The sequence below is a fragment of the Oryzias latipes genome, chromosome 9, assembly GCF_002234675.1.
Source record: "Oryzias latipes chromosome 9, ASM223467v1".
Lineage (NCBI taxonomy): Eukaryota > Metazoa > Chordata > Actinopteri > Beloniformes > Adrianichthyidae > Oryzias > Oryzias latipes.
Window position 1 is genome coordinate 11173343 of NC_019867.2, and position 25561 is coordinate 11198903.

Genomic DNA, 25561 nt, shown 5'->3' on the forward strand with positions numbered 1-25561 from the left:
TTTGTTATTATTAGAAAGCAACAGCTTTGAAAAGAAATTTAAAAAAACTTTTGCAATTACACAACTCTTCTTGTTTCAATGACTTTGTGAGCAAATAAAACCACTAATATATTTTTAGCACAAAGTTTGCATCATAAAGCTGGCATTTGATATTGTTGATGGGAAAGATTATTGGGAAATAATTATTTTATTTTATGTTTAAAAATCAAATATATCTAATCATTTCCAATAAAAATATATTTTGAGGTCAAGGCTTTTTGTTAGTTGAATGTTCTTTTTTTTAATTGGCTTTTATTTCAGAATCCATAATGGAAAACATAATGAAAAAGGAAAACAGAAAGAAGTCAAACAGGAGCTTTTATTGCTGCTGGCTTTACATCTGAGGGGCCGTGTTCTCCTCACAGTCCCTTCACCCTCCTTGTCACCAGAGAACTTTGGCTGAAATGTTGCTGTAATTGGTCTGATTTGGGCTTATGTGTTTCTGCAGCTGACGAACGATGGGAAGGCAGCTAAAGGCGGCATAGCTGTTGGAGACGTTGTGCTTTCTATTGATGGGATCTCTACAGATGGCATGAACCACCTGGAGGCCCAGAACAAAATCAAGAACTGCTCCAGCAACCTCAGCCTTACCCTGCAGAAGTAAGCACCTCTACTGTGATTTGATGTGCATCTGTTATTGTAACCATGACTACACAGGACACAGACACCATGTTTCAGTGCAAACAAGCCATTTGTGCATCAGATTCAAATCCCTCCCTCCACAGCACCCGGACATCCTGGATCCAGGCAGATGTTCACCATTGTTAATCTTGGCCGTAAAACCCATCAACACCATTTGTCTCTGCCCTTTCTCCCATTTCCCTCAGGAAAGACAAATGGATAAAATCGTAGTGAGAAAATCTGAAATGTGGACCACCACCTCATCCCTATGGTCCACTCCTCACAGCGGAATCCTCTGCAGTGATGCTGATTTATTCTAGTATTTCAGTTACAGCATGCAAGACCCTTTGTGTGTATGTGAGGTTTCATGTTGGTTCTCATATGGTTTGCATTGTCTGGCTCTTTGGCAGCGTGTGTTTTTACTTAAGCACCATGAGATGTTACAGTGAAAGGCTATAAGACCATACGAGTTTTTAGGCTCATTAATCATAAACCAAAAAGCTGCATTACAGCAATCAGTCTATGCACATGTAAACTTTAATAAGTCTTTGCAAAGAGGCTAAGATAATCTATGAACATAGTTGTTTTTCTCCTCACATCTGTCTTGATTTCACATTTTGTCTTCTATATTGTTTGTGTTCACTCTCTTCAGCCATTCAACCAAAACTGATAGTCTCATCCTTTGTGCCCAAATGATGACAGACTGAAGATGTTTTTGTGCTGTTAAGTAGACTTTTTTAATTTAAATATCATATGGCTTTTTGTAACTTGATGTCAGCGTGTGGCTTTCTGTGTGTGTACTGCTGTGGTTTGAAGACATCCATTATCGACTTCTCATTTCATGATGAGTAAAACAGGTGTCGCAGTACCTCTTGGCAGAAGAATATTGATGGAAAAGTTATTTGTCATTGTGGAAGCTGATTTTACAACAGACTTCTAAGTTATTGTGCCAAGTTTTGATTTCAGCATATTTGAGGTTTGTGCAGGTGGATTGACTACAGTTTTTTTTTCTAAGATAGAGAATTTAACCAAGATATTGAATAAATACAACAAGGATGAATAAGATTCTTCTTGATTCGTAGGCATTGGTTATTTTGCTGGTTGTTTTGACTAAAAGCATTTCAGTTGCAAGAAGTTGACAACATCTGTGCTTCTTTAACTCACCATCCAAAAACTCTCTGTTTATGTAGCCTAATATTTATGTGGCTAAGCTGCTGTTGTTTGCAAATGATTCCACTTTATTGTATCACCACTGTTGGTTAAGAAGATTTGGTAGCTTAGAAATATCCTGACGGGACTTTGTTACAAAGGTTGAAATGCTACAACAGTACAAATATACTGAGCTCCTGAAAACGGTTTATTCTATCACAAATGTTTTTAGAATAGGTCTGCATGCCTATGTGCATTTTATATATCTCTAGGTATGAAAAAAATTGGGACAGCACTTCCAGCAATGACCTATATGTCGCATTTCACACAGTGGTTTAGGGCTTAATCTATTTGTTCAAATACTCTGAACAAATAGGCTAAAGTTCCTGCAGTCTTTGGACACTAATCCTAAAATCCCACTCCAAACATCTTTTGAGCTATTGTTAAAGTGTCCTCAGTGGTCTTTTAAATATGATTATGCTGTTTTTAGCCATAATCTAAAAACGTAGTTTTGGATGGGACTGTTGGCAAAGGGCAAGCCTCGCCCCACTTCCCGTCACCCATCTGTTTACACGCTCTCCCGCTAGCTTACAGCCCAACAATCCCAACCTAATATTACTGGTGCAACAAAAAAGGTGTGCAATATTGGAGCTATCCAGTTGTACTGTTTTGACTCAGATGCCAGCTCAGACGAGGAAAACGAAGTCGTGCATGAATCTGATCATCTTCAAGTGGATGCATCAGAATGGAGCGGTGCAGGGAACTTGTGGTCTACTGATTGTAGCATCTACGTTACACAACAAGCTATTTTCGTCTGCTACTAATTCACAATGATTTTAATAAAAATATTCTCGGAAATGTGATTTTTGAGCTTAATTTTCTTTATGTCCTCCATCAGAAAAATGCCACAAGAATATGTTAAAAACACCAAAAACACAATTTTCATCAGAATGGGCTTGAACAGGGTGCACAATGAGGGGCACAGCCCTACTTGTTTTCCAGCATACTCTAGTCTTTTTTCTTCTACTTGGTTGGATACACCTGATCCAGGTACTCAGCAGAGGATATCAGCAAAAAATGTAGACCTGAAGTTGCCTTTCCTAGGCTAGGCAGCTTTAAAAGAGTGAAAATGAACTAGCCCTGAATACACAAGTCCTTTAGGAAAAATACTTGTTTAGCACTGGTTTTCATTTCAAATATATAGATGTGGCTTTTTCCTTTCATGATTTAGATAAAAAAAACCTACAATGATAAAGATTTGCATGAAAACCTACTAGGAAAGAGTCTTCATTCTTCTATGAGAGTCTTCATAGATACCTACTCAGAAAAGGGGTAAATACCTTTTCTTCTAGTGGAGTTTTGGGATAATGCTAGGTTCAGGAAGTCTCTTCAGGGATTTTTTAGGTCAGCTTTTGCTTTTCTAAAGGCTGAAAAAAATTGACATTGAATCACAAGCTTTATCTAGACTCCATTCAAAACCAAGAAAAAGTTGGTTTCAGAGTTTCTTTTTGTGACTTGGCATTTACTGGCGCTTTGATGGACATTTTGTTTATTGCAAGAGTTTCAAGTCTAGGTCAACATCTGGGCTTTATCATGTAATGGAATAAGCCAATCTCTTTCCTTCTCTTTAGAGGTTTTATGGGTATCACTGTTTTTTGCGTGTACATTTAGGTGAGGTTTGTTATTGGGTCTCATAGCTAAAGAAATGCTAAAACCAAAAGGTTGCAGAAAAATGTCAACAATACATGTGCCACATGTCTGTATTTAACAGTGGACCATTTGTTATGCCTTTTTCCAAATAAAGAGTTAAAGTGGTTAGGAGATGGACAGCAGATGTGTAACATCAAATGAAACACTGGAAAAGACAGTTACCATCAAAAATTTAAGCTTCACATAAATGTACAATTGACTCTTGTTGTACTGAAGAATGCCAAAGTACGCCAGATTCTCCTGACAGTTTCCCAAAATTCCATCAAGTCAAAGGCTGGAACAGAACTGGGATCTTTTTCTTGTACATGCATGGTCACAAATACCATGGTTACCAGGGTAATCATCCCACACTAACATTTATTTAGCTTTCTGTAGAACTTTGAGTTTGAATTGCAACTTCACTGCTTAACAGTAAAGTTGAAGTGAAGCTGTTTGTTAACACAAAGTTGTTGCAGCTGTGAGATTTGAGTGAGTTATTTTTAAAAAGTGTTCACCCGATTAACAGGGGAGTTATACATCAGCCTAATATTCCTTGAACAAACCTTTGTGAATATTTGTTTGTGTTAAAACCAGCAGTTATTCTGTCATATTTTTTCTTTAAGAAAGTTGTCAGAGCAGTACATTTTTGCATCCAACAATGGTATTTCAAATGTTTTCTCTTTCAACAGTTTAGAATAGATTTTAGGCTGGAGCCGATTAAAGCCAAGGAAAAGCAACATTTGCCGATACATAACCATTACAATCATAGTTATACATTTATCAGATGACCTTAGGTATTTTTATATATTTATTTATTGTTTTCATGGTTAGTAAGGTCAGTTGCTAGACAATTTTGGAACATTAGTATTATCAGAAAGTTGACAGTTTTGGTGTTCACATGACTTTCTGTTGAACGAAAGCCCTTTTCACCCATCAGTGGTGCTGTAGTCCAGGTAAAAGAGTGCTGGAACAATGGTTGGTGGGCAAGGTTTGTGACCATGGGGTAGGATGCAGGGGATTCATAGGCCAGTCGTTTTGCAGAGCATCACTGGGGCCAGCAAGCACTTGGCCATCAAGGAAGTTACTGAGGCACCAGAATCAGCCTCAAGGTAGGTGTTGTTGAGGGGCAACCATGGGTGGGTAGCACTACCTGGACACAAGCTGGGACCTGATCAACCCCAGCTGGGTCTCCTGGTAGAGAGTGTATGATGTTCAAAAGACCCAAAACACTCCAACACCCCAGATAATATCACTGATGATGAGTCAAGGTGGCATCACAAGATGGTATGGTTAAAGGTCCTTTACTAGACAATCTTGGAACATTAGCATTATTAGAAACTGGACATTAGTTTTCAGTGTTCAAATGGCTTCCTGTTGAACGCAAGCCCTTTTCACCGATCAGTGGTGCTACAAGTCCGTGAACAGAGCCCTCATTACATACTTCTGTTTACCTTTACCAGCTAACACACACTTAAGCTGCTAGTTGCCTCCTCTCTGGCCTCATAAACTGGTTACTCTGCCAGACTCTCCACCACTTTAAATAACAAAGTAAAATAAGAGTTTTATTGGGTCCAACTATTGATCCACCCAGCAGCAATACAAAAACGTCTTAATAGAAATAATAGAAAATAATTAGAAAAAATAAATAAATAAATAAATAGATAGAAAAAGTTAATAGAAAAAAAAGTGAAAAGACTTTGTTCAAAAATAAATTTTATATAAAAATGTATAAATTTCATATAAATTTATTTTTGGTTTAAAATGTTTTTAATACTTGAGGTAATGTGAACTTGGTCCTTTTGGTGCCAACCTCCTGTTCTTTTATAGGAAAAATTCAACATTTGGCTCTTTAGGGTTTGCATCAAATTCAAGAACCTTTAATAAGGGTGTGATATGAACATCTTCACATTTGACTCATCCAATTTGGTTTGTTTTCAATCCCAGAAATTGCATCAGAGTGCATCAAAATCTGAACAGTGCACTACAAAGCTACATTTTCTAAAGAGTTCAAGAAAAATATATGGGAAAAGTTGGAAAGAAAAGAATAGGAGAATAAATCTATAAAAAGTTCAGAGAAGCAATAACAATGACCAAGAGAGATGTCGAGGTAGGAAAGACACATGAACACTGTAATGATGGATTAGGCCCACCAATTTTTGCCCGACATCTGTGAACTATAGATACTCCTGCACAATGGCACCAGACAAGAATGTTCAAACATAGCACTCTGCGTTTGGATTCACATGAAGCTTTTTTGCTAAGATTACTTAAGCACAGCTGTGGGGGAAAAAATCACTCTGGTTTCTGGGAATTCATTTTGTAATTAATAATATTTCCATTCTGCTCTTCAGTGTCGAACTGAATTCCATTTGATAAGACCAATGAAAGCAGTCGATCTCTTGCTTGCTAAATGGATTCTTGCTGCAAAATGGAAAGCAGACGCATGTAGAACACATGTTTCTGCAACAGGCACACAAACCACACACAAACACATGATGCTTTTTGTTGAAATCAAGCGCTTCAGCAACAGTTACTTGGATCAGTTTGTCATTTACAGATTAATCATTTAATCCATGAATTGTAGCAAAATCAAAGGTCAATCCAAAACTCCCTTTAGTAAAAATAAATGGTTTAACTGTTAGTTTGACCCCTACCTCAAAATCTAAACTGTGACAGTTTTAAACATTTACTCTAAGGTGACTAGAAAATTTAAATACAAAGAAAGCTGTTTTATACAGAAAACTCCAAGAATAAATATTATGAAGAAAAACTGGAAAAGATAATGAGCACAAATGCATTCAATAGATGTGTTTGGGGGGAGTTAAAGTTGGAGGGGAAAAGTAAATGTGTGGACCGAAGAGTTGGAAGCCCATCAAGCTAAAAGCCTTACTACAGCCGATGGATTTGACTTTTAGAAATAGATATTAAGAAGAATATTGGAAGCATCTATTAAAAGTGAGAAGTTGGACATTTCCTCCTTGCTGGCTGTTTTGCTGTGGAGTAGTCCCTCTGGCACATTATAACTAGAAAATAGTCAGCACTTTAATTAGCCCTCAGCAGTATAATTAGTTGAGGCAGATGCATCCTAAAGTATTATACCGTTCATTTTAGCCAATTATGCTGTGCCTCAACAAAAGCACCTTTGTATTTCACTTTTAAGTGCTTCAACTGCCAGGTCTTGGCTAAATGCTTTATTCCCAACAGAAGACTTTTTGACTCCTTAATGGGCCGGGATATGTGTGTGTGTGTGTAGTGTTTAAGTGTTTTTCACTGTGGCACAGCCTTAAAGCCGGTTTACAGGAGCGTCAAAGAGTACAAACGAAGACGAAGCTGACCTGATGTGCTTACAAAGATTTCGTTTATAAAAGCAAAACACAGCGATCTAATGGACTTTTGAACAAACACAATCACATGAAGGAACATATTAAGACTACACTGGTTTATACTAAATTCTTTGATTAAACTGGAAGGATTAACTTATGCAGCGTGTAAAAAAAAATAGCAACGTTTTATTTAAGGTTTCTCAAAGGTTGAATTATGTTTTTTTATTTGAAAATGGGGTATTTTTTGTGGAAAATGTCTTAAATCAGCAGCAGGGGCTTTTATATTCCACAATACACTCTATAATTCACTTTTTGTTTAAAATACATGGGCATCAACTCACATGGACAAGAGAGCAAAAGGAGTTGGCAAAGAAAACCTACCTCAAGCAGTTGCCTAAGTTATGAGTCTGAAAGTGGGCTTAAATTTAGACGAGGGGCTTGGTGAGGGAAGTTTTCACAGAGTTGCAGTGTTAGGTTTCAGTTTGTTTATGTTGTGTTCTGTGAAAAGCAACTACGAAGCAAAGGAACACATGCAGTGACACAACTATACAAAACATGTCTTTTTGATTACAAAATGTGAACATAAGTTACATATCCTCCTATAAAGTTTTTTTTTTTTTTTACTTGTCCCGTCCAACAGCTTAGGCAAACAAATGAGAGCAGAAGGCCTCTTATATGGTTAATGTCACGTCATGCATGTCGTTTACCTGGCAAATGAAAAGTTCAGCTAAAATGTAGAACGACTAAGAGTTGACTGAAGAAAACGATTGCATGTTAAATTAAGAATGCGTCAAAGAGAAATTACAAGTCTTTTCCTTCCTTTTTTTTTTTTAAATGTTGCAGCGCATATAACTGCTAAAATTGCTGCTATTTTTCAAAGCCATTACACAGATGATATAAAGACTATTTTAGGTGCTATAAATACTGTTAGATTTAATACAAATGTCAAACTGTGGCACTGCAATTGTGTTGTTATTGGGGACATGCACTGCAACTGCTAAAGAGCACAGCTTTGTCCAGATCCATTGTACCAAATAGATTTTCCCTGTGCAGCTGCCATTGTCACTTACTCACTTCTTCTATTTACCGAATATGTTCCAAAGCCAAGAGCACTAAACGGGGTGCAGCTGTCTCCATGTGTCACTGCTCCCCTGTTTTTGCCAAAGACCTTTTAAAACTGATGGACTTGTCTCTGGAAGGGCTTGTCAAATTCACAGGGATTGCACTGACGCCAAGAAAAGTGAAATCTACAACTTGACAGGCCTGTGTTTGTCTTTGTTTAACATTTTTTTTTCTTTTTGTCACCAAAATAAATCTACACCTAAAGGACTTAAGGATTTATGAGGGTTGCTCAGAGATATTTTGGGCCCAAGAACACTGGGAGCAACCTCTTTCTTTTACATTTGTACATTTTTGCCAAAGATTTCCCACAAGTCAAGGTTGTGAAATGCTACCCACTGTTAAAGGTAGAAACTAAAACTAAGAAGCCACAATCTATGAGCTGGAAAATTCTTTACAGTGGGTTAAAAAGTGCCCAACAAATTAAAATTTTGAAGAAGAAAAAAAAAAAACTTTCATAAACTGTTTTCCAAAAGAAACGGACACTTGGCTGTATAAGAAATTGCTATCATGTCATAAACATGATGTGCCACCTCCTATTAAGCTCCAGGTCTCCTACATACATAACATTCATGTTGTAAATTGTTGTAAATTGCTGCATAAGCAACTGGGTGCAATACCACCACTCTGTTGTAAAGTTGATCCAATTTTTCTCTGTCAAAAGCTGAAATCATTTCAATTTAAGCTATTCAAGCATTTTATTGCTATTTCTCCACCAGCTGTGTAGTTCTTCAATCGCAGCTGCTAAATTTTATTGAGGGAGGAAAAAAGACCAAAAGAACTAAGGTAGGTATTTGTTTAATGTCAATTCAATTCATTTTATAATCATGCTCACTAAATATGCAAATGTATTACTTTTAAGGACATGCGGCCATCATTCACAAGGAATTTATCTGCAGAGAAACAAAGCCATTAATGACTTCAGTGACCAGACACTGACTTACGGAAAATTCAGACACTGAAATCTGTATCCAAAACCGCGTAAAAACAAGTAAAAAAAAAAAACAATCCAATATCTGAAAACTTGTAGGAGTATCTCCATTTGATCATTTTTATATTTGAAACCATTTTGACAGACTTGAAACAGATGTTGAATATGGAAAATGATCCCTTATCTATTCATCATTGGGATGAACAGTCTGTTTTTGTGCCGATCCCCACAGCAAAAAAATAAAGCACATGAAGAACTGGGTTGTTGACCTCTGCAATTTTCATGGCGCATTTGCACTCACCAGACACTTAATAGGACACCTGTCCAACTGCTTATTGACACAAATTTCTAATCGGTCAATCACATAGCAGATATGTAGGGTAACTACCTTTTTTTCTGGTTACTTTGTTCTATTATTCTATATAATCTCACTTTGTTCTTCCTTTTTACTTCACTTATATTTCATACAGAAGTGAATAATTAAAAGTGTAAGGGGGTTTTCTGCGTCGTTAACTATCAGGGGAGCTATATGTGTAAATGACTGTTCAAACTCAAAAGTAGACACAGTTTACTTTGTCTTTATTTTGGCCCATGTTTGAGTTTTTCATTCAGAGAAACACCCTCTTGTGTGGCTGAAATGCGGTTGCTTCCTTTTCCACCTCTCTGGTTCATGGTCTGTTGAGGTTGTGATGCAGTCCCATTGAGCAGCAGGCTACTGGAAACATTTTCTCAAGCCTTGATTTAAGTAAGTGAGTCTGTTTCCTCTCACAACCTGAGGACTTCTCAGGGTGCCAGTTCACTGCTGTGTGAACTGGCACCATTTTGTTAGCAACTCTTTCTGTTTTGTTAGACAGAGAGTTTCCATAAAATATGGTTATGCGTTGCTGTGCAGGGAAAACAAGGCTTGAAGTCAGTCACCCCATAACCTTGGTACAATTAGCCAATGATTGTACAGACACAACTGAAAAGGTTAAAACAACCTTTTTTTTTTCTTCCATACCTTGAGTTTATCCTTAAACTTTGTGCTTCTTGATAGCTAAAAAAAATCAGTATAATTTGGGCTGTAAAGATCATTTAAGAATTTAGCAGACTTTAGGATTTAAAAATTCTATTTGATACAAATCAAATCTACCAAATGCTGTTCCTCAAAAGACAGCGCAATTTAAAAAAAATAAACAATTGTGTCAAAGTCATGCACCTAATTAGGAAGTAGGATTACTTCTCATTCTTTAAACGGTTGGAGCACTTATTCCATAGGAATTGTTCTTAAATGACATCAAATTGAAAATGAAAACAAAAAACTAAAACTCCCAAAACTTGGTGGATGAAAATGTTTAGTTTTTAATAAACTTATATTTGAATGAAATTAACTTCCTTCCACCTATAGTTAACCTTTTAGAATAGCTACAGGTGATGATGTAGAAACAATAAAATAAAGAGTTTAACCAATGATGCGGGTTTCTTGTCTTTTGTATTAGTTTTTTATTTCTCATGTCTCTTGTATTTCCTAAAAGTGTCAGGTGCTTGGTTTATTTTTGCCTCTACCTTTGGACTGAATGATTGACATTCCTGTTGGTCACATCTTTAGTTAGCTTTCTAATAATCCACAGTTTTTCCCCTTTTGCCAAAGCTTTTTGACTTTCTCATTGATTGGATGTGTTTTAATGTCCCATCTTCATGGCTGTAGTGCCCTCCAATTTCCTTTCTGCTCCTGTTATTCTACTGTACAAGTTTCATTATTTTTTCAGAAAACAATTTTTTTCTGGGTGTTGGAAAAAGAAAAAAAAAACTTTATTTGCAGGGGCAGACTTTTATATCTGTATCTAGAGATCAGGCTAGGCTGCATAAAATCCTTTGACACAGATGCAAACCACTGAGAAACCTCATTCCCACAATCCAATTTGAACCATGCTTTTGAAAAGTAGAAAAAAAGTCAAAATATCTTGTAAAAACATACACAGAAGGTGTCAATTCAATTTCGGTCTGGATTTGAACCAGTTTTTCTTTCTGTGAGGAGGGAGTACTAATCAGCAGACATTACAAACCTCCCTTGTATTTATTCGTTTTTTTCCCTCTGACGTTACTGATCTTCTGTTCGGAAAGGCTGTACAATTTTTTTCCCTTTGCTCTGGTCAGTGTCAGACCTTATTTTAGTGTTTTGTGTGATGTCATTCTCAGTGAAGACTCGATACGGCCTGACACAGCATGGGTGGTGATAGATATTGGAAGGAAAAGATAAAGCAAGTGGAGGAGAGACACACATGCACATGTGTGCGCCCAAAGACTAATACAACAAAGCCCAGCCTTGAGAAACTAGTGAACTTGGTTTGAACTTGATCTAAGCTTAAAATCGCCCAGTTTTTTGTGATAGAATAACCAATAAATTATTGTTCCACTCTCCTTGGTTGTTAACAGAACAACTCATCAAAAGCTGCATTTCTTTTTTTTTTAACCTTAACTCTCAAATCTGTCTTTGCCTTAAAATCTATACATAAACCCATCACATACACTTGACTTAACTCAGTTGGATAACAAAACAAAAAAACACATTTTAATATTTTCTGTGCTTATTGCAGTGTTATAAAGTTTCACAAAGGAATTTAAGAGCTTTAAAAAAATCAACGTGCTGCTTCCAATGTTTCCAATTTTTTTCATTTAGGCAGTTTTTTGTTCATTTGGAGGAGTGCAAGTGATAGAATTACCAAATTTATGTTTCATATATTTGTAGAATTTCAGGGATCTCCGGCTTCCTCCCACCGTCCAAAAACATGCTTCATAGGTTAATTGGCAACTCTAAATTGTCCATAGGGGGTGAGTTTGAGAGTGAATGGGTGTGTGATATGTGGACATTCTACCCTACGGCAGACTGGCGACCTGCCCAGGGTGTCCCCCTGCCTTTACCCATAAGTGGCCCAGGATAGGCTCCGGCAGCTCCGTGACCCCGAAAGGGATAAAACGGAATAGAAAATGAATGCATGAATGAATGAATGAATGAATGAATGAATGAATGAATATTTTTAGAATATGAATTCTGTAACAAACCGTGCAGAGAGGATAATTGGTTCTTTTTGCCCCAGTGATACTTCTTTCAAAAATTCCAGGCCTTAAATGACACTTGTCAATACCTTCACTCTATATTCTGTGTAAATGATTGCCAACTGGCCAGTCTCCATTCGGTTCCTCAAAGGTTTCTTTCGTCCGAATGGCAGAAAAAAGGGGCATAATACTCCCTTCATGGAGAAATAAAACTACATATTTTGTTGCTAGAAAAAGAGATTTGTTGGAATTGGCAGTGTGTGCCAAGTAATCTGTTCAACACCTACGTTTTTATGGAGTCCTATCTTCTTCCACTTTCGGCTTCTCCCATCAGGGGTCGCCACAGCGAACAAGTCGCATGGTAAATTTTGGCAATGTTTTACGCCGGATGCCCTTCCTGACGCAACCTTCTCAAACCGGGCTTGGAACCGGCACAGAGGTAGAGAAGGGAACAGGGAGCAGCCCGGAGTCGAACCCAGGTTTCACGGACGGAAGGCGCCGCAAACCAGCACGAGCTAAATAAATGTGACCTCATGCAAATACACAGTCAACCAATAAATCTCTCATAAATATATAAAAAGACCATGAAATGGTGAAAAACCTGCACACTGATTTTAAATTAACCATTATATTATTCAATATATTTCATTTTGCTTTAAAAACCTGTTCATTATTTTAAAAAAGCATTTTAAAATATTCATTTTATTCATGTTGAATATTATTATAATTCTACTTCTTTTTTCAGAACCTTGGATTTCAAAATCAATATTTTCCAAAGTAGCTTTGTTTTTATTTCATGTTGCTGTTTTTCACAATGGCGTATTTATTTCATGAAGACCTTTTTCAGGAGAATGGGTCTATCTGTCAATCAAACCAGACAAGGCGGAGACACTTTTGTGATTGGCTACTCCTTTACTCAGACATAAGCAGCAGCACCCTGACTACATCGATCGAAGACGCTTCAGTGAACGTGACGGCGCGATGCCCACTCCTCAACACTAGGGGGAGTATGCACCTCAACACATCCACAGTGTTACCAGAAATTGGGCAGTTTTGGTTCTAAATTTTCGGATAAAAGTGGCTTTGGGCGAGTGTGCATAATCCGGGTGATTTTGTGGTCGGTTCTGCAATTTTCATCTTCTCATTAACATCTAGTAGTGGCCTAAGTTAGGCTGGGTGGCTGTTTGACTTTCACAAAACTTCTGTGAACTGGAGTTCATTAAACACACCATGCCGCGTGTGGGAGGAGCTAGCAGCTAATGCTTTAGCCTGATAGCCACTTGGAGCGATTGCCTGTGTTTATCTCACTTAAAATGCTTGGAAGGACAATGCACACGGAGAATGTTAAGAGATCAGGTTTATTTATTTGGAATAGTTCCACAACAATGTTTCCATGTTTGAGTTCAGGAGATCATCCCACAGAGTCTTCAGCTCCTGCAGTCAACTATGTCTGTTACGTATAAATCAGAGCGCCCAGCGCAAAAAGTGTGTGTGTGTGTGTGTGTGTGTGTGTGTGTGTGTGAGCGCAAGTTAAGTTAAGGGTCTGTTGTTCAGTTTGCCGGAAAAGTAATAATAAAAAAGTATATCCAAAGTATAGAGACTGATTCTTTTAATAACCAGCTCTGAGAGGTTTGAACGGGGAAGTGATCCCAAATCAAACCCCGGATCTCCGCTGCGTTTTACAACCAGAAAGAGAAACTTTCGCAGGAAAGGTTCAACATTTTCCCCAAGAGGGGAAAAAAACAGAGGACCTGATTTATAATCATTGTCTCAATGAAAATAGAAAAAATATCATGAGGTTCAGGAGGCCCGAGCAGGCTTGTTCCCCTATCCACTGCTGTCCGGTCTGACTCTCTGTCGGTCCGCCAGCTCGCCTCCTGCGAGCCGACATAAGGAATGATGACGTCAGACTGGATCTGTGAGCTCAGACAGCAGAGCTGTTACCTGCAGAGCAAAGGAGAGCTGAGTGAGTGGCGTAAGAGTCAGGAGTGTTTCACGTGGAATTCGAGACGTGGACGACCGGAGCTCCTTTGGTCCACACAAACCCTCAAACTACAAAAACAGAGTGGTCCATGTTTGCATCTTCTGCAGCAGACTGATAGTTTGTCTCTATTTGATCTCTAATGTCAATAAAGCCGCGCGGATATCGCTGAAATATGTCATCTCTCTGACTGGAACACCGCTGAGCGGGTATCGAGGAATATGAGTCGATTTCCATGGATGAGCCAATGAGCGTTTAGATCCCGCCCACCTTCACTGATTGACAGATAGACCCATTCTGCTGAAAAAGCTCTTCATGAAATAAATACGTCATTGTGAAAAACAGCAACATGAAATAAAAAAAGCTACTTTGGAAAATATTGATTTTGAAATCTAAGGTTCTGAAAAAAGAAGTAGAATTATAATAATATTCCACATGATTAAAAATGAATATTTTAAAATGCTGTTTTAAAATAATAAACAGGTTTTTAAAGCAAAATTAAATATATTGAATAATATAATGGCTAATTTAAAATCAGTGTGCAGGTTTTTCACCTTTTCATGATCTTTTTATATATTTATGAGAGATTTATTGGTTGGTTGTGTATTTGCATGAGGTCACATTTATTTATTTAATCAAACATTTATTTATTTAGTTATGAACAGTATAGGACTCCATACGTTTTATCTGTTTATCTGTTTTACACAAATCTTATGAATGGGTGAAATAAACCAATAACTTTTCCTGTTGATGTATGCAATGTATGACCTTCACATCTATCTAAAGTGAAACTATGCACACACGTTTTTGACTTTGACTATACTCTGACACGCACATTTACACACAAAGTCCATCCATCCATCCATCTTCCTCCACTTATCCGGGAGCGGGTCGAGGGGGCAGCAGTCTCAGCAGAGATGCCCAGACTTCTCTCGCCCCAGCCACTTCCTCCAGCTCCTCTGGGGGAACCCGTGGCGTTCCCAGGCCAGCCGAGAGACATAGTCTCTCCCGCGTGTCCTGGGTCTTCCCCGGGGCCTCCGCCCAACCAAATCAATTTCATTGATGCAGTTGTTGGGGGGATGGTTGCTTCCTGACAATAGATGTCAGGCAGAGCCTTGGAAAGGGCACCATGTTGTCATCGGGGTAAAAATAGATTGAAGAGATTGAAGACAAATGCATAACAAGGTCCGCAGAATAGCCACCACTGTACAGTACATCTAAAATATGTCTGAGTACTACCTTTAACTACAAATTTTAATTGAATAGAAGCCTATTTAAGTGGTACACAGTTAAATAATATTAGCTAAACTTATTGCAGAGAGTTATAAAGTTTTCAAAAGGGAATTTAAGTGCTTTAAAAAATGAATGTGCATTTTCTATAGTTTAATACAGTAATATTTTTTGTCCATTTTTTTTAGCCATTTCAATTATTTTTTGTCCCTTTTATCCTGTTGAATGTCATTAGGAAGTTGAGGTTAGACTATCAGAGAGCTTGTTTGTTTGTTGCCAATAAGCATTAGTAAAAATATTGAAAATTAACATTAGAGCAAAAAGCATCCTAGTTTTTGAAACGTATGCTTTATTGCAAATATGAAATGTTCCTGAAACTGAATTAAGGTGTATTCAAGAACTGCATATGTTGCAGAACTGTTTGTGATTCACACAAACCTTGAGCAGTATAATTTAAAGCAGCAATATCCGTCAGAATTTTCGCAAAAACACGCATTTATAGTAATACAAATTACTAGGTCAAGCCTCGAGTCTTTGAAGGGCAAGTTCAACTTATGTCCCATCTCATGAAGGCCTTGTTCCATATCTCCACCGAAACATTGTTGGAATAAGCATCAAAATAATTCACAATTTTTCCTATTTCTAATTTAACAAAATTAAGTAAAATATAAATCTTTAATAAAGTCTAGCAGAGTACTTTGAATTTGAAAACCATATCATTGTCAAAGTGTCTTGAGGATTTTCTCCTAGTTTGGTTTCAAGCCACAACACTTGGATTCAAGTCTTCATGCTGACAACTTACCTGCAAATCTTTCATTATGTGAAGGTAACATGAAACTAAAACTAAGCATTAACATAGGCAACAAAAGCCAGAAACTTTTCCATCGCTCAAAGTGCAAGGAGTATTGAGAAATAAAGGAAAAACAAAACCAAAACTAAACTCTTACAGTGGCCAAAAGATGTTTCTGATTGGCTAATATAACTGAACCTTTCATGACTTAAGTTTCTATTGCTATGCCATATAAGAGATTCCTAAGACTAGAAAAATTCATCTCGTTGCTCATAGCTTCAAACAACTTCCACAACACTGGTGAAAAATTGGTACCCCTTCCAAAAAAAAAAAAAAGATTTTTTTTTTAGTTAAAGCGTGTATTTAATTTACAGCATATACCTGTTTTTTTGTTTGTTTGTCTTTTGTTAAGCCTTTTTTCTATAGCCAAGTTGAAACTGTTTTGCTATTTAAGTTGCAAAGATCCCTTTGCATTCACCTGGGACCAGTCCAAGCATTTCTACCAAAGGGCGTCTTGATAAAACTATGGAAATATTGCACCGGACCATATGCCTTCCAAGAGGAAAGGTTGGAAAAGCCTTTGAGTTAAATTAGACTTATGTTGATGTTCACTCTCAGGCTACACTTATGACTGTGACACATTTCCATGGTGGTGATTTCCAATTATAGCCACAGTGCAATGGAGACAAGAGAATGCAGGGATGACAGGGTTGCTTTGAAATACTCATAGTGTTCCTATCATGCTGCATGTGCCACATTTAGTCCCACGTCAATGGTTCTAAGAAAGAGCTATTTTCAGAAGTAATCAGCATTGTTTATAGTAAAAATTGAATTGATTCTTGTTTAAAATGTCTGTTAAACATCTTGGACTCTGATTCAGTCTTTATTGAATAAAATGTTAAGTGAACTCTTGAAAAAATTCAATGTTTGTAACAATTGAGATAAAAGCGAAGTTCAGTGTATTAAACATTCTGTATTAAACAAATTAAATCCAAAACACAGAGTGTGATGGATGTTGCTTAAAATAAAATGTTTTGAGAACAGCTTGTGCTGCAAAATATCCCTTAAGACTATTCAATCTCATGTTTGAATACATGGTTGTAAAGCGGATGGCAAATGGATGGAGAACAAGGCGAAGACGGAAAAAGGCAAAGCAAGAGTCGTGCTTCCAGACTGATACTTTGCTCATGGTGGTTCATATTTACATGGATGCATGACACACCTCCCTGAGGAAGCTTCTGGTGGGGCTGCTCTAAAAGGAATGCAAGCCTGCTGACATTTGACTGTCTCCAGTTACAGAAGTGTACTTAACCTTTAATTTTACTTTGCTAATTTGCTTTTTGTTTGTTACGATTTGGAAGTCTATAAACACGTGTTACTGGTTACAGCTGTTGTCAAAAACAACATGGATTTGAGTCTTCCTGCTCCAAGTGCTGTGTCAGTGTTTTCCTATTCAACAAATCAGCAAAGAACTGTCGACCCATGATAAATGATCACTCAGAAGTGACTTGTAGGATGGAGTGCTAAGCCTGTATGACTGCTAAACACATTAGAGTTCAAGAAGGTACAGGAATGCTCCTCAGGTGACCTTCAAAGGAGATCGGGTCTTAAAGACTCATCGAAGGCATCAAACGCCCGGAGTATCAAATTGATAGAGACATTTATAAAATGAAAACAGCTGCTCCCAAAGCACATATAAAGACAGCACATATTTCTGCTTCATTCTCAAATGTCTTTGACACAGACATGGAGACACGAGAGACAGAAATCTGTGTTGGTTTTCAAGCTAAGAGCTCAGATTTAGGATTTAATTTGGAGTAACAATCTTAAAAAAATACAAAAACTTGCAATCAGACTGCATAGTCTCCATAAATGTCACTAGAGGATTGTAGTGCCTCATGTACTTTTGTACCCTTGTGTCAAAAAAAAATGGTGACAAATTTTGGGTGCAAAAATAATGCATGCATTTTTCCTTCTCTGTCTCTTTTTAGGGCCTCCAGTGTTCAGAAACCACCTCCCGTGACACCTAAGGTACTGTAAAGTAATTTCTACACAGCAAAATCAGAACATTTCTGTAATGGTTGAAAAAAGCAAGGCAATCCAGGTAAAAGAACAAGTTCTACAACACTTTTATGGCAAATTTTCAATGGAAATTCTTTTAAGCTTTGAAATAGAATTGATAAAAATACTGAGTTGCCCTTTTTCAGATTTCAATTTTCTTTCACCAATTTCTTGAAAACATTTCTATTGAAGAACTCTACAACTGCACAAAACTATTTTAAAATTCAATGTAGTGATACAATAGAAATAATCCTGGAGTGCCATATTTTTTAATTGCTTTGATTTCACCCTTCTGAAGCAAAGCCATGCATTCATTTAGTTGCATGTACTCATAAATCATTTAGTTGTTTCAAATTTTTTCCAATTTTGTGTAATTACTCATAGTTACACTGATGTCCCCCTGTAATGTTTTCTGTAATCTTATTGTACTAAGCTGTGTAAGCTGGGTGACACCAGTGTCATGTGATTGCACTTAATTTGATTGTTGTGTTTTCTGCATGCTCTTCTCTCATACTGGAAGGACGACAGATTAGACATCATAAAACCAGTCGCCATTACCCACCCAGCTCCTCCACCCCACCCCCACCCACACTGTTCTGTCTCCTACAACAAGGCCCCCAGACCCTATAGAGGTTGCAGCTCTGACAGCCAGTACTCTCCATCACGGTCACTTTTAGCCACAGCCATCCCCTCTCCATCCTCAGCATTCACTTCTGCATCGTCCCGAGCCAGTCCTCCTGCCGACCCTCCTCTTTCTCCCCCTTTGGTTTCTTATCCATCCTCTGCCTCGTCCTCCCCCCCTGTCCTTGTCCCACCTCAACCATCCGTGTATAACACACCAATCAACCTCTACTCCACTGAAAATGCATGTGAAGTGGCCATGGGCCAGAGGCGGGGCCTATTGGAGAGTCAGAACAAAAACTTACCACTTCAGTTTAATGGGTGAGTGTTGGCTTTGCTAACCGGTTAACCAGTTGTTAGATTGTATATTTTTTACTTTTTATGTCAAGATTTAATGTGTTTTGTTTTGCTGCGACATAGAATGCTGAATTAATAGGAAGAACTATTCCTAAACATTGCGCAGATGTTTGTAAAACACAAAAGTTTGTCAGAATTTATTGAAAAGAGCATTTGAGAAATGCTAATTCTCTTGCATATGTTTAACAATTTTCAGAAATTATTACTCGCCCACTTTTAGGTTCAAATTTGAATGTTTTGCTAAAACTATATTTGAAAAATATCTTGTTTAGGTGAGAAAAATGGACAGAACCAACACAAAAATGTGGTCGGCGCTATTACTATGGGATCTCTGGACTGTATGTTTTCTGTATCCACAGAATAATAGCAAGAATTTATTCAAATCTTTAATGTACATTTTTACACCTTAACTGCTCTCTTTTGTCATTCTTTCTGTAAGTAATCATCATCTGCTTCCCCATTTATGGAGACATAGAGTTGTTGTTGCCCCTTTGTCACAAAAACAACATACAAATTAGAACCGTCTCCTTAAAGCTTGATGTTCCTATGACTACAGCACCATATATTGAGTTGAAGTTGAAGGACTGTAGACTACAGTGCTGTTGAGAGTGGGGTTAACGTAGAAACTAACCATAGAGACCAGGAAAAAACCTCTCAAAGCAAAGTACATCAGTGTCAGATCACACCATTGTTATATTTGAGCCAAAGGGAAATTCATTAAAGATTATCAAGGAGAATACCACTGTTGAAGGCAAATCATACGAATAAAAAAGCAACAATTCATTCTAACAAACCATGAAGCTTCTGGGACATTGTTCTTTGGAGAGATGAGATAACAGCAGCTCTATTTTTACAGATGCAAAAATTAGGCACACCAAAAGCCCTGTCCCCTGTATTGAAACATGGAGGGGGCCAAGTTATGGTCTGGGTCTGCTTTTCGTCATCTGCCGCAGGGTGTCTTGAATCTCTGAAAGTACAATGAAATGTCAACACTACTGGGGTCAAATGTCCTGCTTATAGGGTCGGAATGTGCAGATTATGAGTCATCCATCTGAAATTTGATTCCCAAAATTGATTTAAAAAACAGTTTTTAAATTATAAACCTGATTTAAAAACAAATAATAAATAAATAAAACTAAGAAAGTTACAGGTAAAATGTGGGGTTAATGGGGTTTATTGATTTGAATTCTGGTGAACAATAAATGCTAAAACATTCTGTATGGAGAAGGGTCCTTTAAACTGGTTAAAGCTGTTTGCTAACTTGTAGTCAGCCAGTACACCTGTTGAAAAGTGCAAAAGGCTCACTGAAAATTGTATGCATTTTGGAATGTCTGTAATTTCTTAACAAGGTTTTGCAGCCAACTGCTGAATCAGGGGATCTATCTTTTTTATCTTCTCAGCTAAAAACAATAGACTTAAACAGAAGTTAAAATCATTTACAGTGTATCAGACTCTAATAATCTTTATTAGGTTTACAATATTTAAAATATGTTTCTCCAGCTCATTTATCCTTCATTTATGAGCACATTTAGCTTTAAAAATGGACTAATTTCAATATGATCAATCGTGTTTTCTCCTGAAGCATGCGTCTCTCCTCACATCTCATTTGTCTGGTTGCATGAGCTGTGGTTTGTTTCAGAAGGGAATTGCAAAATCTAATCTGGTCATGTTTTTCTTCTAAAATGTTCATTTGTTTTGTCAGAATTCTCCATCAATCTGTCTGGCTTTATATTATTGTTTTCTGCTTTACAGACTGGTGCTTCTCCTCTAGTCACAAAGTTAGTCTCTGGAGTCTGTTGAGTATTTCAATGCTTGATTCTCTGTGCTTCATTTAGCTCTTTTCTACATTTACTCACTAACTCTTTTCTTTCTTTGTTTTTATCTTTTTTGGTAATTGAATTTTGCCGTTTGTTAGCGTAATTTTATATAAACGTTCTAACTGGAGCGAGGGAGCTTGTTTTGTTTTTTTAAGCCAGTCTTTCTGCATATGGCTCAAATATTCCCCAGAATACAGAGCTTTTAACTCCAGCAGTTTATCTGAGATACTCAAAACATTGACACAGTGGTCCTCACAGGCGCATCCATGCCTGCCTAGATTATCAATCAGCATAACTTAAGTGTGCAGCCAGCTTCATATGGATCTGTCAACACTTCAGACCCACATAGCTGATGCTATAAAAGGAATGTGTTGAGAGACACTCATAAATCAGTCTGCTCTATGTGCTAAAAAAAACTAGACATTATTAGGTGATTTATCATCAGGAGAGCCTGAAAACAGTTAAAGCTCCAGTGTTTACGTTAGGATGTGTTTCTGATCTTCTCATTCATTATGACCGCACCAGCTTGATATGAGCTTTTAAGCTGAACGTTTCTTAGATCAACTTCATTTTCTTGTTTAAACTTACACATGTTAAATACAAATATGTGTATTTAGTATTAGATGTATGCTTTACCCAACAGAAAAAGCTTTTTTTTCTATACATTACTATATATAAGTTTATATTTTTCCAAAATAAAATGCGATGTCACAGATACAGAATTTGTAATGGTTTGAAAGCGCCACCTTGTGGTATAAAACAAAACCAACAAGAGATGTGTGTTTTTCATACATAAACCAAGGAATGGTATGAATTTGTGATTTGCTAACCCTGGATGCTCTTTTTCACATATTTGTTCTGACCTCATTTTTCTCTACTTCTCTTGAATTGACAGATGTGTCTTCAATGAACTAACAGTATTTCTTATGTTTTCTGTCTCTGTTTTCCTTCTTCATCTATCAGTGGCCCTCATAGTATTTTAAAGTAAGTGTCTCCATTGAGTCTTTGCAGATATACTCATTTTAATGAGCAATGAAAAGAAAGAAATAAAAAATAAAAATGTGTGCCGGTAATCAAACCCGTTTTAAGATTGGAAGACCTTGTTCAAATCCTACCTGTTACTGGGTCCCCACAACTTTTCTTAAAGTAGTTTAATGATCATTTTTCACACTGAATTGTTCAATATATCTAATATTCTTAAGATGTGAGACACGATTTAAATTTGTCACCCAAGATTGCTTGAATCATGGACTTGAATGCAAAGACTTTAGACTTTAACTTGGACTCATAGGCATTTTTGACTCTGATCATTTTAAGGTTGCTGTTTAAAGACCATTGTGCATTTTTAACTGTTCTTTGCTTTTCTTTAAAAAAAACAAAAATTCCAAGAAAACCTCAGCAGCATCCTCCGAGGTAATTCGTCAGTTTAGACCTTGACACTAAAAACTAGTAACGATTTGCTATGACCTTTCCGCTTAAAAACATCTAACAGTTTCATTTTTAGGATTTTAATGGAACGAGAATCTGCTAGGTTGTGTGTCCATCCTGCTCTTCACAAACATTTTGAATGCATCTTGATCTGATGACATAATATTGTAGTGTTTATGTTTAAAGAGGTATTAGGCATGAAACAGTGTCCTGATTTTTTATTTTGTTTTTTTTTTCTAAGATTTTTTGTTTGTTTTCCACAGAGCTCCCAGGAAACATATTGTGGACACAGACATCCATTTTTACCATGTACCTTCTCACGGGGACGCAAGCAGAAAGCGGATAATGGAGGACACAGAAGACTGGCGGCCACGCTCAGGCACCACCCAATCGAGATCCTTTAGGATCCTGGCTCAGATAACAGGCACCGAGAGCGGTAGAAACTCTCAAACACACTCGGATATTGAAATCTTTTCACTAACAGGACTTGAAGTGTTTTTCTGAGTTAACCATTCAATAGGATTCTGACCATTATTGACGTCTAAGTGATGGTGGGATTTTTATTTTTCTAAAATCTCCACTTTTGTCTGCCTTCCACTTTTATCACAGCTCAAAAAGAGGAAGATGATTCAGCCAAGAAGAATAAGTAAGTGCATGACAACCAGAATAATTCCACTTTATTCAGATTCTCCAATCCTTGAATTGTTATGTTAAACATTTTGAACACATTTGATCTTCTAATTTACTTTTAGGTTTATTTTAACCAGTCAGATACATTAAATTTATGAAGGAAACTGAAGTCTGATCTTGGACAAGTCTTACATTCACGCGTAATGTGGTGAAAGCTTGTCCTTTTTCAATAGCTGAGCTTGAATCACATTTAATTAAAAAACAACAACACTAGAATCTTACCATATCAAAAGAAGTTCCTGTGGCATCATATTAACACTGATTTTGAAATAGTGGCTAATGTGACTCCGTCCGATACCTGTTGCGTGTGTGATGTGGTTTTTGTATTGCTATTGGTTGTTTTGTCGGTCAGACGACTTGTTGCATGACATGCAGCCAGCGTTTGTGTAGCTCACAAATACAGCTTTTTTAGTGTTCTTATGTGATCCATTAGCTGTTTGAGGTGGTGTGTCTCATCACTGTGTAACTGTATCTCCATGCTGTGGTGTGTGGCTCTAAAGCGGGCGTCTGCAAGCTTCAACACTAAAAGAACAATTTGGTCCTGTTTCTTACTGATCAAAACCCAGCTAAAGCCGCAATGGTCCACCTTTTCAAAAATACATTTTATTAATGTTATGTTGGCTATTTGTTTATAAAATGTTAAATATTTACAATACTATGTACCTTAACTTTATTCAAATATCATTCTGACAACAGATTAAACCTTTTATTATAATTTTTCTAAGTAATTTGACCTGTTAAAGAAGCTATATACAACTTGATTGTCTAAAATAAATAAACCAAAATTAAAAACTCATTGTTTTGTCTAACCAAAACGACACAACAGAGGGATAAAATAGCTGCATGTGGCTCCGGAGCCTCAAGCCTTTATTTTTTAGTTGCAGTGTTTTGTTGGCAGCATTTTCTTGTGGTTCTGAATTCTCAGCCTCTTTTGCAGGAAAGGCTAATGCTTTATCATACTGCTCTATTTGTGGCATGGCTTATACTGCATGTCATTGTAGTCTGAGTTTGGGATTCTTTGCCTAAATCCTACTTCTGTATCTCTTCTGGTGTTGTTTTTGTCTTCTCTCATCTTTTTTTCCGGTGCTGGATGGAAGGGTAAACAACACCCGGTTGGTGGTTGGCCCCAAGTACAACGAGCTGAAAAACTGGCACCATGAAGTGTCTGCTCGCACCCTTAATGTCCAGTAGTTTATCTGTATGTGTGTGGTTTTTTTTGTTTTGTTTTTTTGCATCTGTGGGTCCAACTGACCCTTTCCTGCTTTATTTAAATGTCAGTTGGTGTTCAGCTTTAAGAAAGGACTGTTGAAGGGACAAAATCTTGGGAAATTGTGGTGGTTAAAGAAAGTAAAGCAAATTAATGGATTCTGTTTACTTTTGTTTGTGTGGCTGACCTTCACTTCTTTCATCAACAGTGGGCTGATTTTCTTTCTTTGAGGTTACAGTTGTTCCAATATTTTCAAATTAATAGAGTGTTTTTGTTTGAACCTTTTACACATTTTACTTCTCAATTTCAAATGCTTCCATTAATTCGAAATGTCTGTTTTGGGGGTTTTTTGGACAAAAACTGTCATGGAGTCTTTTTGAGCTGATCCAATGTGTGTCACTTTATATGAAAGACCCACTCTGATAAAATCTGTGTTTTATCATGTTCTTTTGGCAATTTTCTCATGATGGAGGAAAAATATTAAGAAAATGAAGCTTAAATTGCATTTCTGAGTATTCTTTTATGTAAATCATTGTGATCAATATCCAATATCGCTCGCAATTTTTTTTTCAACAGTAAGGTTAGGTTATGGTTGTGAAGGACTGTAAGCTTGTGGAAGAGCATGTAAACAGGTGGATGATGGGAAGAGGGTGGGGTTATTCCACCCCAACAGTCCCTCCCACATCTCAGAGGGGAAATTATGGTGAACTACTGCAGCTCTGCAGAAAATATGTCCAAGAAAACAAAACAGTTTTTTTTTGTTTGTTTAAAAACCGCATAATCATAATTAACACAGCTGGGAACAATTTTAAAATATTATTTACATACTCAGCTCCCGCATGTATGTAGATATTTTTGTTATCTTGAACAGAAGAAAGTCTTTGCAAAGAGGCACAATGGGGTTTACTTAATACTTAAACTTGTTGGCATTTCAGAGCCCCCAGTCATCCAGCCAACCATATGAATGCTTTTTAAAACAGGGGTGAATAATTTTCAAAAACCAAAAGGATCCCACCTGCATTTAGTTATAAATATAGTTCGATTTACAGCTGACACTTTTGGTTCTTTGGTTTTTCATTTCTGTGAAAAGACATGATTCAACTATAAATGTCCACAAAAAAGTTCAAAATTACAAGGACATTAAAAAAGGCTTTACAATCTACTAACTTCACAGCAGAATATTTTTAAAAAAAGCTGGTTAAAATGAATTACACAGCTGTCAGGTTTTTTTTCTGGTGTAATGCACTGACTGGAGGAAGGAGGAGTACACAGTAAGTGAAGCGAGGAAGACTATTTTATCCTGAGAGTTTAAAAGGATAAATACTGCATTTAGTATGTACTGGACTGTGTAATTCAGTGGTGTAAAGGGAATGTTTTAGTGAATGAACGGATTGTTTTCTTGTATTGAAATTTCTGATGATTTCTTAACTAAATTGAGCTTTTCCTGTAGGCTCCTTAAAAATATGCATGAC

The 25561-nt window shown here is 37.0% G+C and overlaps 1 protein-coding gene across 4 annotated transcripts in view; it reads left to right on the top strand.

The window, feature by feature from the left end:
* The window catches only part of LOC101174195 (PDZ and LIM domain protein 5), a 51812-nt gene that overhangs the window by 11955 nt on the left and 14296 nt on the right, over positions 1-25561 (top strand). Inside the window, exons 3-9 of one of the 4 annotated variants that reach the window (XM_004072343.4) lie at positions 488-639; positions 17900-17939; positions 20700-20725; positions 21728-21748; positions 22154-22177; positions 22456-22628; positions 22802-22838. In XM_004072343.4, the coding sequence (XP_004072391.1) occupies positions 488-639; positions 17900-17939; positions 20700-20725; positions 21728-21748; positions 22154-22177; positions 22456-22628; positions 22802-22838 (473 nt within the window). Of the gene's footprint in view, positions 1-487; positions 640-17899; positions 17940-18489; positions 18912-20699; positions 20726-21727; positions 21749-22153; positions 22178-22455; positions 22629-22801; positions 22839-25561 lie in introns of all 4 variants that reach the window. The other 3 variants (XM_011479046.3, XM_011479045.3, XM_020705856.2) reach the window with 3 other exon arrangements.